This window comes from Cupressus sempervirens, chromosome 11 (genome assembly GCF_028749045.1).
Source record: "Cupressus sempervirens isolate cs-2001-9-10 chromosome 11, ASM2874904v1, whole genome shotgun sequence".
Classification (NCBI taxonomy): domain Eukaryota; kingdom Viridiplantae; phylum Streptophyta; class Pinopsida; order Cupressales; family Cupressaceae; genus Cupressus; species Cupressus sempervirens.
This window is the reverse complement of record NC_143128.1, coordinates 759573097-759586678: the sequence shown is the minus strand read 5'-3', so window position 1 is coordinate 759586678 and position 13582 is coordinate 759573097. Positions and strand designations below refer to the sequence as shown.

Sequence of the window (13582 nt, the reverse complement as noted above, 5' to 3'; positions counted from 1 at the left end):
CAAAATAGGACTTGATGGAATGGCTTAAAATGGAAATTTATCTTCATGGGATGAGTGGAAACATTGAATGCAAGGTGTGAGAATCATTAAACACCTCTTAGGCCTCACAAGTATAGCAGGGTACACATGCATCAAAAAGTGCTTATAGGGCTTAATTTTTCAATGGTACTCAAAATTAGGGCTTCAATTTTGAGTCCCAACAGTGGCTTTGCCTATGGATGCATGTACCTTGTAGGAATGGAAAGGATTTAGGTCTCTAGAAGAAGCAGACCACACACCTAACAACAAAAGCTTCTCTCGAACAACTTTATTGAAAACAAGGAAACTACTCCTACTATGTACAAATGATGGCCCCGGGCCATCGAACTTCAACAAAATCTTTTACATCTATCATATACCTAATTCTCATTGACATTTTCTTGAGATAAACTAAAATTCTCATTCTCCATTGTTTCACCCAGCACATTATCACTTTCAATCACTTTGTTAGGCAAAACAAAATTATTATCATCACTTTCATAGTGCACTTACAAATTAGCATTACGTCCACTTTCTTGCAACGGCTCCTCTTCTGATCACTCAGGTACGCACAACTGTCCCTCAGGCTCTCTTTGCGTGTGTGAGGCCTCTGGCTTTAATTGCATTGATGATAACCTTCAAATCATCTCTCACCAACCCCCTGACTTGGTTGTTTCTAGTCTTGTCTCCAGTTTTAGCATTGATCAGCGGTCTCACATGGAGGCGAGGATAATCCAGTCTGATCTCCCCATATCGTCCTTCTATTCATCCTCGTTTTTGTCGCCATCCCCCTCGTCCCTCGCTAAGAGACCTCGTCCTTCTTGTGGATCCCACGCGGCGGGGTCCTCACCGTCCTGTCAGATTAATCCTTCTCTTAACCAATTTCAGAACATAAGGTTTTTTCATGCTGACCGTTCAGCTTCTTCCTCCACTCCTCGCTCGGTGGCTGATTGGGAGAATAGGCTAGTTGTAAACCTTTCTTGTGCCACCATTGACCCCCTTTCGTTTAACTTGTTGAAGCGGGGTCTTAATTTTTCTCGTCCCCCCCGCTCCATTCCTCACTTTCGGTTCCTCCTTGAGATTGAGAATGCTATCCGTTCCCTCCCGTCTAAGGCTGCGGATGAAGTGAGGCAGGATTGTGCTGTCGCTCTTCGACATGCCAAACCACCCAGAAGCATTAATTCCGGAGCAGAATCTCGGGCCTTCCGTAATTTTGTTAATAATCATGATATTGTTATCACCAAGGCAGACAAGGGTAATGCCACTGTGATCTTGAACAGGCAAGACTATATCTCCAAGATGCTTGACTTGCTCTCAGACCCAAGCAGCTACAAGCTCCTTCCGCGTAATCCTTGCTCTAAAATCTTGAATCAAGTCAAAGTTCTCGTGTCTAACTCCTCCTTTGATGACGTGATTAAGAAAAAATTGGTTCCTTCAAAAGAAGTGACCCCTCGCATATATGGGGCTCCAAAAATTCATAAGGAGGGTGCTCCCTTACGACCTATTGTGGACACCATTGGATCCCCCACCTACGCATTAGCTTCTCACCTTGCCAAGATTATCTCTCCGTTGTTGGGGCAGTCCAACTCTTTCATCAAAGATTCTTACCATTTTGTCCAATTTATTCAAGATGTCAAGTGGGAGCCTGGTGATGTCTTGGTTAGTTTTGATGTTGTTTCGCTTTTCACCAAGGTTCCTATTCATGACGCTGTGCAAATTGTGAGGCGTAAGGTTGGGGATGAGCTAGCTAGTTTGGTGGAGTTCTGCTTAAGATCCACTTTCTTCTCTTTCCAGAACGTCATCTATGAACAGGTGGAGGGAGTGGCGATGGGTTCTCCCCTTTCCCCAGTCATAGCAAACCTCTATATGGAGGATTTCGAGGAGACGGCTCTCCACACCTTTCCCCTCAAGCCCAAATGGTGGAAGCGTTATGTTGATGACACCAACGTGTGCTGGCCACATGGGTTGGAAAAACTTGAGGAGTTTCTCGAACACATCAACAAGCTCGCCCCCACCATTTCCTTCACCAAGGAGCTTGAATCTGACAACCAGTTGCCCTTCCTCGACGTCCTCATCATGAAGAAGCCTGATGGGACCTTCGGTCGTCGAGTGTATCGTAAAGCCACCCACACCGATCTTTACCTCCATTCTTCTTCCCACCACCACCCATCCCAGAAAGTTGGTATCCTCAAGACTCTTTCCCTTAGAGCTTATAGAATTTGCGATGCTGATAACTTACCCCAAGAGCTTGATCATCTGCGCCAAGTTTTTAAGTTCAACGGGTACTCTCATAAGCAAATCTCCAAGGCCCTCACCCAAGCCAAATCCTCTTATCTTTCTGGCATCAGTCATAAGATCTCCTCTAACCCACCTCCCCTTCTCGCTTCTCTTCCTTTTGTTGAGGGCATCTCCCAAAAAATTGGCAAAATCTTGACCAGAAAGGGCATCCAGGTAGCCTTCAAACCCCTTTCTAAGTTAAGAAATTGTATCCCCCCGCTCAAGGATTCAAACAACTCTCTTCTAGACTCAGGGGTCTACAAGATTGAGTGCTCATGTGGCATGCCCTACATTGGTGAAACTGGTCGCTCTGTCATCACAAGGATCCGAGAACACAGTGCTGACATCAAGCATGAGAGGATACTAAAATCCGCCCTAGCTGAGCACTCAACTTCCACCAAGCATCATATTTGTTTGGAGAATACCAAAATCCTATCAAAAGAGGACAATCTTTTCAAAAGGAAGTTAAAGGAGGCTATTGCCATTAGCTATCATCCCATTAACCTCAATCGGGACGATGGGTGGTCCATTAACCATTCATGGCGCCCCTTGCTTGATTCCCTTGACAACCACCATTCGAGCACGCTCAACAGACTCCACCACCTTTGATGCTTTCTCGGTTTCCCTTCTTGCGTGCTCTTCCAGTTCTTTTGTTTCGCTGTTTCCTCTTCTCGTTCTCTTTTTTCCCCCTCTCTTCTCCTCTTTCCTTTTTTGGTGCTTGTTTCTTCTTCCATGGTGGGCAGTGTTTTCTCTCTCTCTCTCTCTCTCTCTCCCGAGCACACTTCTTGCTTCTTTCTTGTGAGTGGGTTTTGTGCTTAGACATCGTGGTTTCCTTTATTTTAGTGTCCTGTTGTCTCTAGTGTTGTTTATTTTTTCACGTGGTTTTCTCCTTTCTTTTTTGTGCGTCCTCCTACCGATTCTTCTGCTCTATCCTTGTCATCTAGTCTACTAAGTAGGTATGTATTTTCTCCTTTACCCCTACATGCTTGGCATTTTCTTCCTTCTTATTTATTTTTACTCAATTCTCTTTGCAGTTTTGGTCAATTTCACTTTCTTGTTTTCTTAAAATTGGTATACATATAGATTGTTGGTTTTTTTTTTTTTTTTTTTTTTTTTTTTTTTTTCAACCCTTTATATATATATATATATATATATATATATATATATATATATATATGTCTAGTACATTTTACTTATATCGCATATAGACATATATATATATTGGCATATATTTCCTAAATATTTCTTATTTAGTTATATATTTCTTTCATAGTATATCGTATTTTTCTTGTACATAACTATATTTTGATCCTTTAGCTATTGTAAGTGGTTACATAGCTATACATTACCCATATAGCTATTTTATTATATAATAGCCTAGATAAATACTCATTTATTGCACCACCTTGTAATCATCATCACATCTTGTATACTTTACAAACCTTTTTCTTTCATTTTTTCTTCTTTCTTATACTTTTTGGTGGGGATACCCCCCTTTTTTGCTATTTTTTCTATTTTTTCTATTTTTAGCTTTGCTTGGTTTTACGAGCTTCCCCCTTCTCTTCTTATAATTCTTGAGAAAGGTCCAGTCTGCATATCTTACTACCCTGCACTTTCTTATCCTGATGATGGATCATGTAGTGTGATCCGAAACGTTGATGAAATAAACAAACACAATCTAATCCAGAAAACTCAGTACTTTACAAATGGATTGTGGAAATCTGTTACTGTTAATTAACTTCTACGTCATGCTCACTATAAAAATATGAATCAGCGTGATCATAACTACTGATATCAAATTGAAATTGATCATCACCAACTGGTTCATGGACACCTTCAATCAAAAACACAAAAGTTTGGTACTCTACTTCATTCAACAAGTTACATGAATCATATTGTAACTCACCTTGTGCATCCAGATATGAAGAAAATGTAAAATTTGATTTCTCCTCATTTGTAATATCAGTACTCCATAAATTAGACTGAACATGCACTACATTTTCTTCACATTCCAATAAATGATTAGATACCAAATCATAAGAACCATCATGAAATTATATGTTCACAATATGCTAATCTGTATCAATGTTTTCTTCAAATAACTCATTAGAATGAACCGTTTCATTACTATTACTTTCCTTATCATATGAGAAATCAAAATGTATCTCTACCTCATGAAAATAAGAATAAAATGAACCAGCAATAGACCTTATCTCTACATCTTTCTTCTCAACATGGAAGTCATCATGTGTATTGATGTATGAACTACCATCACATACACCTCCAAGACTTGACATAGCATATTCTGAAACTATATACTCTTCAGCATCAAATTTAGGGGAAATGAATTCATCATATGAAAAGGAAAAGTGTGGCAAAGCACAAAAATCCTTGGATAGATTTGCATACCTTTCAAAATCACGAGCCAACAAATCTGAAATCTTGTCAACACTTAACAAGACTTCATTACTAGTATCTTTTCCTTGGCTATGATTATTATCTGGATAGCTTGACACATTTATAATAGAAAACTCATTAGTAATACACTCTAAAAAATTCAAACTTTTATCATCCCTTACATCTTCTTCCTTAGACAATACCTCAACAACCAATATCTTAGTGCATTCACATTCATCACTAGAAGAAAGACTCTTACTGCTATTACACTTTTCCTGTTCTTTACAATCATCATCATAACAAGATGAATACACATTATACATTTCATCAAATTGCTGATTACTATCCTCTAATTCATAAAACTAAGACTCTTCATCTTCAATATCATTTTCAATAGATTCATTGCATTTAGTAACATTATATTCAAAGCACCTTCAATCGCCATGATAAAATCTTGGAATTCAAAAATCTTATCTAACCTTGACTTTACTGACCAATCAATTGAATGTGGCATACAAACTTCTAAAACTACCATTGGCCATGAAGACTCCTCATGTATGATATGCACATCAAGATTCATAACTACTAATTAAAACTTCACGTAAATTTGAAATCCACTAAGACCCTTAATATTAACAATTGTATTTCTTTTCATTATGATAGTCTTATCATGAATCTTTCTCTTTAGCCTAGCAATATTTGCACGAACACTTTCAAGAGTTGGCACATCACTTTCAGACCTAGACTTTGAATCCATCTTATAAAATATTAAACTCCTACCTCTATTTGCTTAGTGCTGAAAACACTAGATGGAGACAACCATTTTGTTCATTCAACTTTCATGAAGGACAAGTACATGAAAATTAAAAATACCTTTATGTGTTTCTACATGAAACCTCTGATCTATTGATTGGCACTGTGTAAACATGAAATCCTTCACACCATAGATAAAACCTTTGTAGAGTTACCACCTCCTTGAAGAGGAAAATAAAATCACAACAATGATTCACCTTTTGAAATCAACTACTTCAATAGATACAAACAACCACATAAACTATCAATAAGAATACTTCCTCTTTCCCAACAAACTAGATCTGTCCACAAATACTAAAAGCCCTTGATATTAAAATAAAACATGCACTGGCACAAAGATTTAGACTAGAGTCAACACTTACACTTAGTGAGAAAAGATTTGAAATAATTTACCACTTGTAAATTCTGAACCAAACTTTCAATATGAACAACATGCAATCATTAAAACCTTGAAAAGAGAATACACTTCATAAAACAATTCTAGACTCTAAAACTTTCTCAACAACATATGCAAAAACTAAACTAATTGAAGATAGACTTATAATAGTCATATAACACAATTTACATCCAATCTTACAACATATTGTTGTCCATGAATAATGCTTAGTTGAGGAACATAAAATTTAGCAAGAATATGGAAAACACCTCACAACCCCACTGCTATAGCAAAATTTTTCTAATGTATTTAATCTTATTCAAATTCTCAAGGTTTTTCTATCATATAAATTCAATACAATCCCCAACAAACTCACCATTTTTTTGGCAACTCGAATGGGCAAAACTATACAAAAAAAATAGGACAGAATATTCAATTAACACTAAAGATTCTTGTCCTTTTAACAAGATGTATTGCCATCTTATTCCCCAGTATAGTTGCCATTTTTTTGGTGTTTTGAAACAAAGATGGCTTCAAGTTACCTCGATGAGAATAAGATACATCTAGGGGTAGCTAACTCCCATTTTCAACATACTGTTTCAAACACTGGGCCAACTATAAGGCTAGACCCTTCTTCTACTTCAAGCTCTGCAAAACCTAGGTGGGTGGACTTCAAATTCATTTTTTTGGGTACTAGTGCTAAACATATTCTTGAATCTATGAATAGCAGATTTAACCCTTATTTCTCCTAGTGACTCATGCAATAACATAGATCTTCAATAGCTAAATGCAAGACAATGCAATTCATAAGCTGAGTGTAGGTTAGACTTTGAATAACTTTTAACATAAAGGGAAAAGATGATTTAATATGTTGATAACAATAAAACCTAGATATAAGCAACAAAACTAAATGATCCTATAGCTGATTAGTGCCTTATCTGTTGGGAAATTAGATAAATTACAACCATACATCTTCTTGAAATCTTTGATATAACTCCTACATCAAGATCTTTGATCTATCTTTCACCTTGTGAATAAACATTTGCGTCAAAATGAATCTCATACTCAAACTATCCTATCATGAAGTTTGCAAACTCTGTGATATATATCAAGCAATTACACGACTATTTTTCCACAAGAAAAATATTTCAACCACATGCATTTTTAAACAAAATGCAACCTAATTTATGCTCTTGGTTCACAAATTAGAAGAAATCACAAACCCATGAACAAGAGACAAGATTCAAAATGAATGTAAACCCTTTGTTGTGTTTTATTCATTTTCCTTGAAAACAAATACATGAAAGATGTATAGAAATGACTCACAAATCACCTAACAAATGAGAACTATCTATATAAAACTTAGTGCTTCTCAGTACAAGAGAAATTTCTAAAGGAACTAGTATCATAGTCTTGAAAACATATAAAAAACTAGAACCAATGGTCTCACAGTAAAAAACTAGAACCCTAATGGTATCATAGTAGAAAATCTTTTTCTCCCCAAAATTGGAACCTCTACAAAGAATAAGAAAGAGAATGATATAGAGGAGAGTGAACTCCCTGATCTGTTGTGTATCTAACATGTGTCCACTTGGAAAACATCTCCTAGAAGTTAAAAGTATCTCTCTAATCTCTCTCTATAACTACATATCAAATCCTTAATCATTTTACCTCTCAAAAGCACAAAATATCTTAGATATTTGATTGAAAAAACATAACTAATTTTGATGCCAGATTTGAAATCAAGGCAAAGGTAAAAAAATTAGTTAAATGGTTTCTAGAGGCACAAAAAACTTATCAAAATCAATTTTCTCCATATTCAAGCTTCAACAAGCTTTTATATCTGCCTACTAACCAATTTTGATGCTCAATGGTGAAATCTACCCATTATATTGAGAATGCCCCAAAAAATACAAGTTTATCTCCTCCTAGCTCCAACGATATATTGGAGTGCATATTTAGGGTGAAAAATACCCCCTTGGCACCCATTTGAAAATTCAGGTTCCAACTATGTGTTTCAGCATTAAAATGCCAAAAAATTGAAAAATTAAAAATATTTCAATAGTATAAACTATAGAAAACTCAAAAATTTCAAATTTTAAACTAAACGCTTAGAACTTCTCAAAATTGGGGGGAGAAAATATTTTTTTAAAATTAAATACCCCTTATACTTCCCTTGGCCATTCATGTGATGCCATGTGTCAAATTTTGACTGGCCTGGAATGCCACATGTTGAACGGTGATAGGCTGACAGCATTGGATGGGCCCCACAACTCGTACTAGATTTTTGGTTTTTTGGAAAGGCACCATGTTGCTTGCCAGAAAACCTCCCATTTTTTAGTGGTGACATGGCAACCACTAGATTTCACCAACCCTTTTCCAATGTCTCCTCTGTCAACTAGTGCCACGTCAATGCCACCTTAGTACTCGATCATCACCACATCAACTTGACACATAACCTCCACCTCAGCTGGTCACTATGTCACTATAGTTATTGATCATACATCTTTGGTTGGTGACATGGTGACCACCATCAGATCGACCTTATATCACCATCCTATTGCTCGAACATTGCTGACATCATCTTCCTTAATTTTTATGCTCATTCAAAATTAATTTGGTTACCTCCAGTTGTCACCAATTAGGTTGGGTCCACCATGTAGGTTTGATGCTTCAAAAGCCTTTGTCTTGATGAAGACGTTATACATTGTGAGTGTTTTTTTATTTGAACACTAGAATATAATGCCCCATGGCTAGTGTGGGATTAAAAGCTTTGTTTTTTTTTTCTCTACTCTATGTCATCTTATGACTAATCAAGGTGAACCAGAAAAACTTCTTCGCAAAAATAGAGGTACAATGCTAGATCAAAACATATTTGGAAATACTTGATGATGTTCGGGGGAGAGGGCCACCTATCATGCTAAATGTTATAAATAACATAACCATTATGTCTTATTAGGATATTTTCTTTTACTCCACGAGTGTTACTTCACCCTCTGATGAAACCAGTCAGGCCCTAGAGTAGGTCTGGCTAAAAAAAAAAATTATTTTCAAACAACTGAATCCTCAAATTGATCCATAGAACATTTGATACTGATTTGCTCAAGAATCAATCAGTTTGCATCATTTTTCAACCATTTAAAACCAATTTTAACCTCTTTTTGTGACTTGTCGATTTCGTGCCAGGAGGTCCTATGATCGGCTTTAAAAACTGAACAAAACAACTAACCAAACTCTAAGATCTAACACACTAATGCTATGTTTTGCATACTCTCACCGTATCTAATGTCATCTTATGATGAATTCTCAGTCCAAAGATATTGACTATCGAAATTTCCCTCTCAAAACTACCTGCAAGAAAACATGTCAAAAAATAACAAATCGCGTTCGATTTTGGCTTTGAAAACTGGGCAAACTAATGCTTGGGGAAACAAAAGTTGGAGCATTAGTTCACTACCATGAAGAGAGTATAAATTTGTGATTAGGGCTCATGATGAACAATAGGATGCATTTGGAAAATGGTCAAAGTAGGCTACTCAAAATTTGTAGATTGAAAGTAATGGCAAAAAAACATTTTTTGTGAATGGAATGGACCTAGGAAAGTGTGTAAACGGATTCGTCAAAACTTGAAAATTGGCACACTTAAAGTATTTTCAGAGTAAAACATAGTGGTACAATCCATTTGATCTCACCTATCATGAATTTTAAGATATGACGTAACAAAAAGGAGTACTAACCAATCTGCACTTCTTTACACTAGTAAAAATTTATAAATTGCATTTGGAATTGCATTCAATAACAGATCAAACGGATTTGTCATAAGCTCAAAATTGAAACATAGTAAGTCTCTAACCTCTAGAATGAAATGCAATAGGAATTTTAGCATTTTTGTCAACTAGGTCAAAGTCATAACAAGTCAAACAAGGCCTCCTAGAATTTTGAACATTTCACATCAGCATGACAATAATAAATGACCAACTTCGAGGGATTCAAAACCTGGTCACATGAATTTGAAACAACTTGAAATATGAAAAATAGGCTTTGATATGGATGTTAAACACTCCCAAAGGAGCAAGCCATGAAGCATTACTAGGTATGAGATATTCAATTGCAAACATAATCTCCTATCGCTATTTGACACAAGCAAAAAATGCAGATTTGAACATTGCTCAAAACAGGACTTCACGGAATGGCTCAGAATGGAAATTTATCTTCATGAGATGAGTGGAAATATTGAATGCAAGGTGTTAGAAACATTAAACACCTCTTAGGCATCACAAGTATAACTGGGTTCACATGCATCAAAAAATTCTTATAGGGCTTAATTTTTCAATGGTACTCAAAATCGGGGCTTCAATTTTGAGTCCCAACATACACCTCGAAAGCTTGATAAAGATTGTTTAGATTTTATATCTTTTTCCACATCAAAAATTGGGAAGTTACTTGACTAAATGAAGAAAAACTATGAAGAAGAATATGAACATCCTTAGAAGTACTTACAAATTTCTCAAACTCTCAAGCCAACAAATCTAAAATCTCATCAAGGCTCAAGAAGACCTCCTCACAAATCTTCTCCTAGCTGTGATTATTATCAAGATGACATGAAGAACTCATAGCAGCAACAACATTGACACAAAAATTTGAAATATCAGAATCATTACAACATTAATTTTTATTATGGAAATCATTACCTCTACTACTATTACAAACCTCTTCAAACTCATATTCACTATCACAAGACTTATTTTCATTTTCACATCCATCTTCTTTATGCTGGTGACAATCAACTAATTCATTAAAAGTTGAATCCATCTCTTCACATTTAGAACACAAATTATCATTGTTTATAGATTCATTATATTCATCATTACCTTGACTTTCAACACATGTACTATCATTATTAGAAGACATAATATGAACACTATCATTATCACTTTCCATCTTCCTAATGAATCTCTCAGCTTGTAAAAGATCTTGTAACCTTATAGGTGTTGTTCAATTAACTAAATCAGGCACTCTAATATTAAGGAAAATACTAGGTAGGGAATATTCCTCTGGCCTAGAATGCAAAGTCATCATATTGATTACTAATTTAAACTTCATATAAACTTGTTCAACATTTAGACCCTGAATACTTCTCATTTCCCCTTTGACTATACTAACAATCATATTGTGAGTTTTCTTATTCAACATAATAATATTACTAGCCATAGTTTTCAAGCTTTTAGAAATTGGTAGACTAACCTCAGACCTGTTGTATGACTCCATCTTAAATTAAAAATTTCACCTCTTTTTCTACTACTAAAAATCACTTGATAGAGGTACTAACTTTTAACATTCAACTTTCATGAAAAGTAAAATACCTTCAATGCTAATGCAAACATTTCCTCTATTGACTCTAGCACAAGTGTGAACTGATACTCTTTCACACACTGATCATAGCTTTGTAGAACTACCACCTCCTTGAAGAGGAAAAACAAATCATAGCTATGATTCACTTTGAACATTTAGATTTTCTATAATAGTAGAAACAAAAACACTAAACTTTAATCAAGAAACACTACTTTTCCAAGAAATTATCAAGAGATTAAAATTATTAGGGACATGAGTTACTTTGACATTGATACACACTATCTTGTGGATAGTGGATGTGGGAGTCCTAATAGCTTGGGGGTCTTTGATGTTGGTAGAGTTGTACCAAGATCTTCATTAGATAGTCTATTAGGGAGCTGGACAGCAGGGGAGGAGCATAGGGTTCACTACATTATAACAAGTTTGGGCATGGAAGCACATCATGGCATTCAGGTTGATTGGACAAAGGGATAGGCAAGTGGAGGATCTAGTGGCTTACAATTGGGAGAGCCTTTAACATATAATCATACAGAGAATGTGGACTATTAGCGAGTCCAGATAGATGAGATTAGGGTGGTGGTATGGAGACCTATATGGGCCTGGGGTCATGGGCAGAGGAGGGACAACATCTTCCATACACCATATCATCAGTTTCATTTTTGGGTGGTGGGAGTACATAGCTGAGTAGTACTAACTAGATAGGACCTTGAAATAGTTTGGATGGGTTCAAGTGGCTCCAGGGGAGCCAAACTAGTATCAATGGGTTACACACAAACTAATGTCAATTTATAGGCTAGCACTGCAAAGAGATGGTTTAATTTAGGCTTGGCGAGAGTTAGCACCATAGTAGTGGGATTGGTTGGGTGAAGTAGCAGATGCAAGCTCCACATAGGAGTTTCGAGATTGGTTTTAGTGACTGAGACTAGTAGGTTGAGCATAGGTGACAAGGGATGTAGTGGTGCCAGGAGAGATAGCCTGGGTAGCTAGACATGGTAGATATGTGGCAAGAAGGTTATAATAGTGGGCCAAGGCTATGTCACAGGAGGAGGGGCCAGTTAGGTAGAGGTGAAGGAGAGAGGAGAGGCCAATATTGGAGAGGGGACTATAGGTGGAGGAGGAGTAGAGGCCACAAGGGCCAGGAGGTGGAGGAGATGGGAGTGGCAATGGAGGGTCATCTTCAAGGGGAGGAGATGATGGACTGGCAAGCTGATATGTGTCTCTTTAGTAGACACATGAGGCGATTAGCTAGCCACTATGGGATACATAGTAGGAGATGGATCAACTCAAAAGAGAGTGTGATCAGTTAATACAAGAGTGAGATGTGGTGAGGCGACAAGCTCAGAGAGCAGGGACAAAGGTGGGGACACTACAGGTGGAGAGTGGGCAGTTGGAGGGGGTCTTGGAGGTGGTGACTTTGGAAAGATAGGCATTACAGGCACAAATGGACATCATCTAGGAGGAGAGGGATGGGTTAATGGTGGAGGTGGTGACCTTGAGGGTGTAAATAGTGGCAGGGGGAGGGATGGATGAGTTGAGGAGGTTATGAGAAGAGGTGGAGGAGTTGAGGGAGAGGGCAGGGTTTTACTAGGGGAGGTACCTATTTTCGTGTTCAAAACACATGCCCCATTCCTTACTAGGAATGGGGATCCCTACTTTTTTCGACACCCAGACTCATAGTTCAGGAGTTGGGAGAAGAAGAGTTTTATTAGACCTTAGGATTTTAGAGTCAAAATTTGAAAGTTGAGTCCAAAAAACACAAAAAAATCAAAAAATCAAAAAACACAAAAAATTAAAAAATTTGAATTTTTTTTTTCAAAAATTGAGTCACCACACCCTCGCACCATCACATGTGCATGATCTTCCATGCACTCACGCAACACATGCACCACTGTGCACCACTGCGAGCATGTCACAGTGCACTCCACTGCGCTACTGTGCCATGCTTTGCCATGTGCGCATGCATCGTCGCAAGCGCGCACTACCGCACTGCGCTCTGCTAGGTGTGCATGCTCTGCCACAGGCTCATGCCTCACACACACACTCTACTACAATTCATGCATGTGCATGCATGCATGATCAAGGTGCCTTGTGTGCTTTCACATCGTCGCTCTCCCAAGGCACTATGCATGCTTGCCAAGCTACCCTTTTACCTTCACTTAAGATATATTTTAATATATGCAACGAATCTTTTGAGATAGGTTTTAGACCTCCTCTAGATAAGGTAAAGATTCTTCGAAATTTCAAGGCTTCAAAAATCCAGACTTAGCCAAATTTTAGGGCTTCAAAAATCTACACTTAGCCAAATTTTGGGGCTTTAAGAATCCAGACTTAGCCAAATTTCAGGGCTTC

The 13582-nt window shown here is 37.2% G+C and overlaps 1 protein-coding gene across 1 annotated transcript; it reads left to right on the top strand.

Annotated features, from left to right (window-relative positions):
• Nucleotides 1-735: 735 nt before the first annotated feature.
• Nucleotides 736-2904, top strand: LOC149531824 (uncharacterized). The gene has a single exon (XM_089808406.1). The coding sequence runs from the start codon at nucleotides 736-738 to the stop codon at nucleotides 2902-2904; it is 2169 nt and encodes a 722-aa protein (XP_089664532.1).
• The last annotated feature ends 10678 nt before the right edge of the window (nucleotides 2905-13582 follow it).

Coding starts and splice junctions, on each gene's coding strand:
- LOC149531824 (XM_089808406.1), top strand. CDS start 736: ATGGAGGCGAGGATAATCCAGTCTGATCTCCCCATATCGTCCTTCTAT.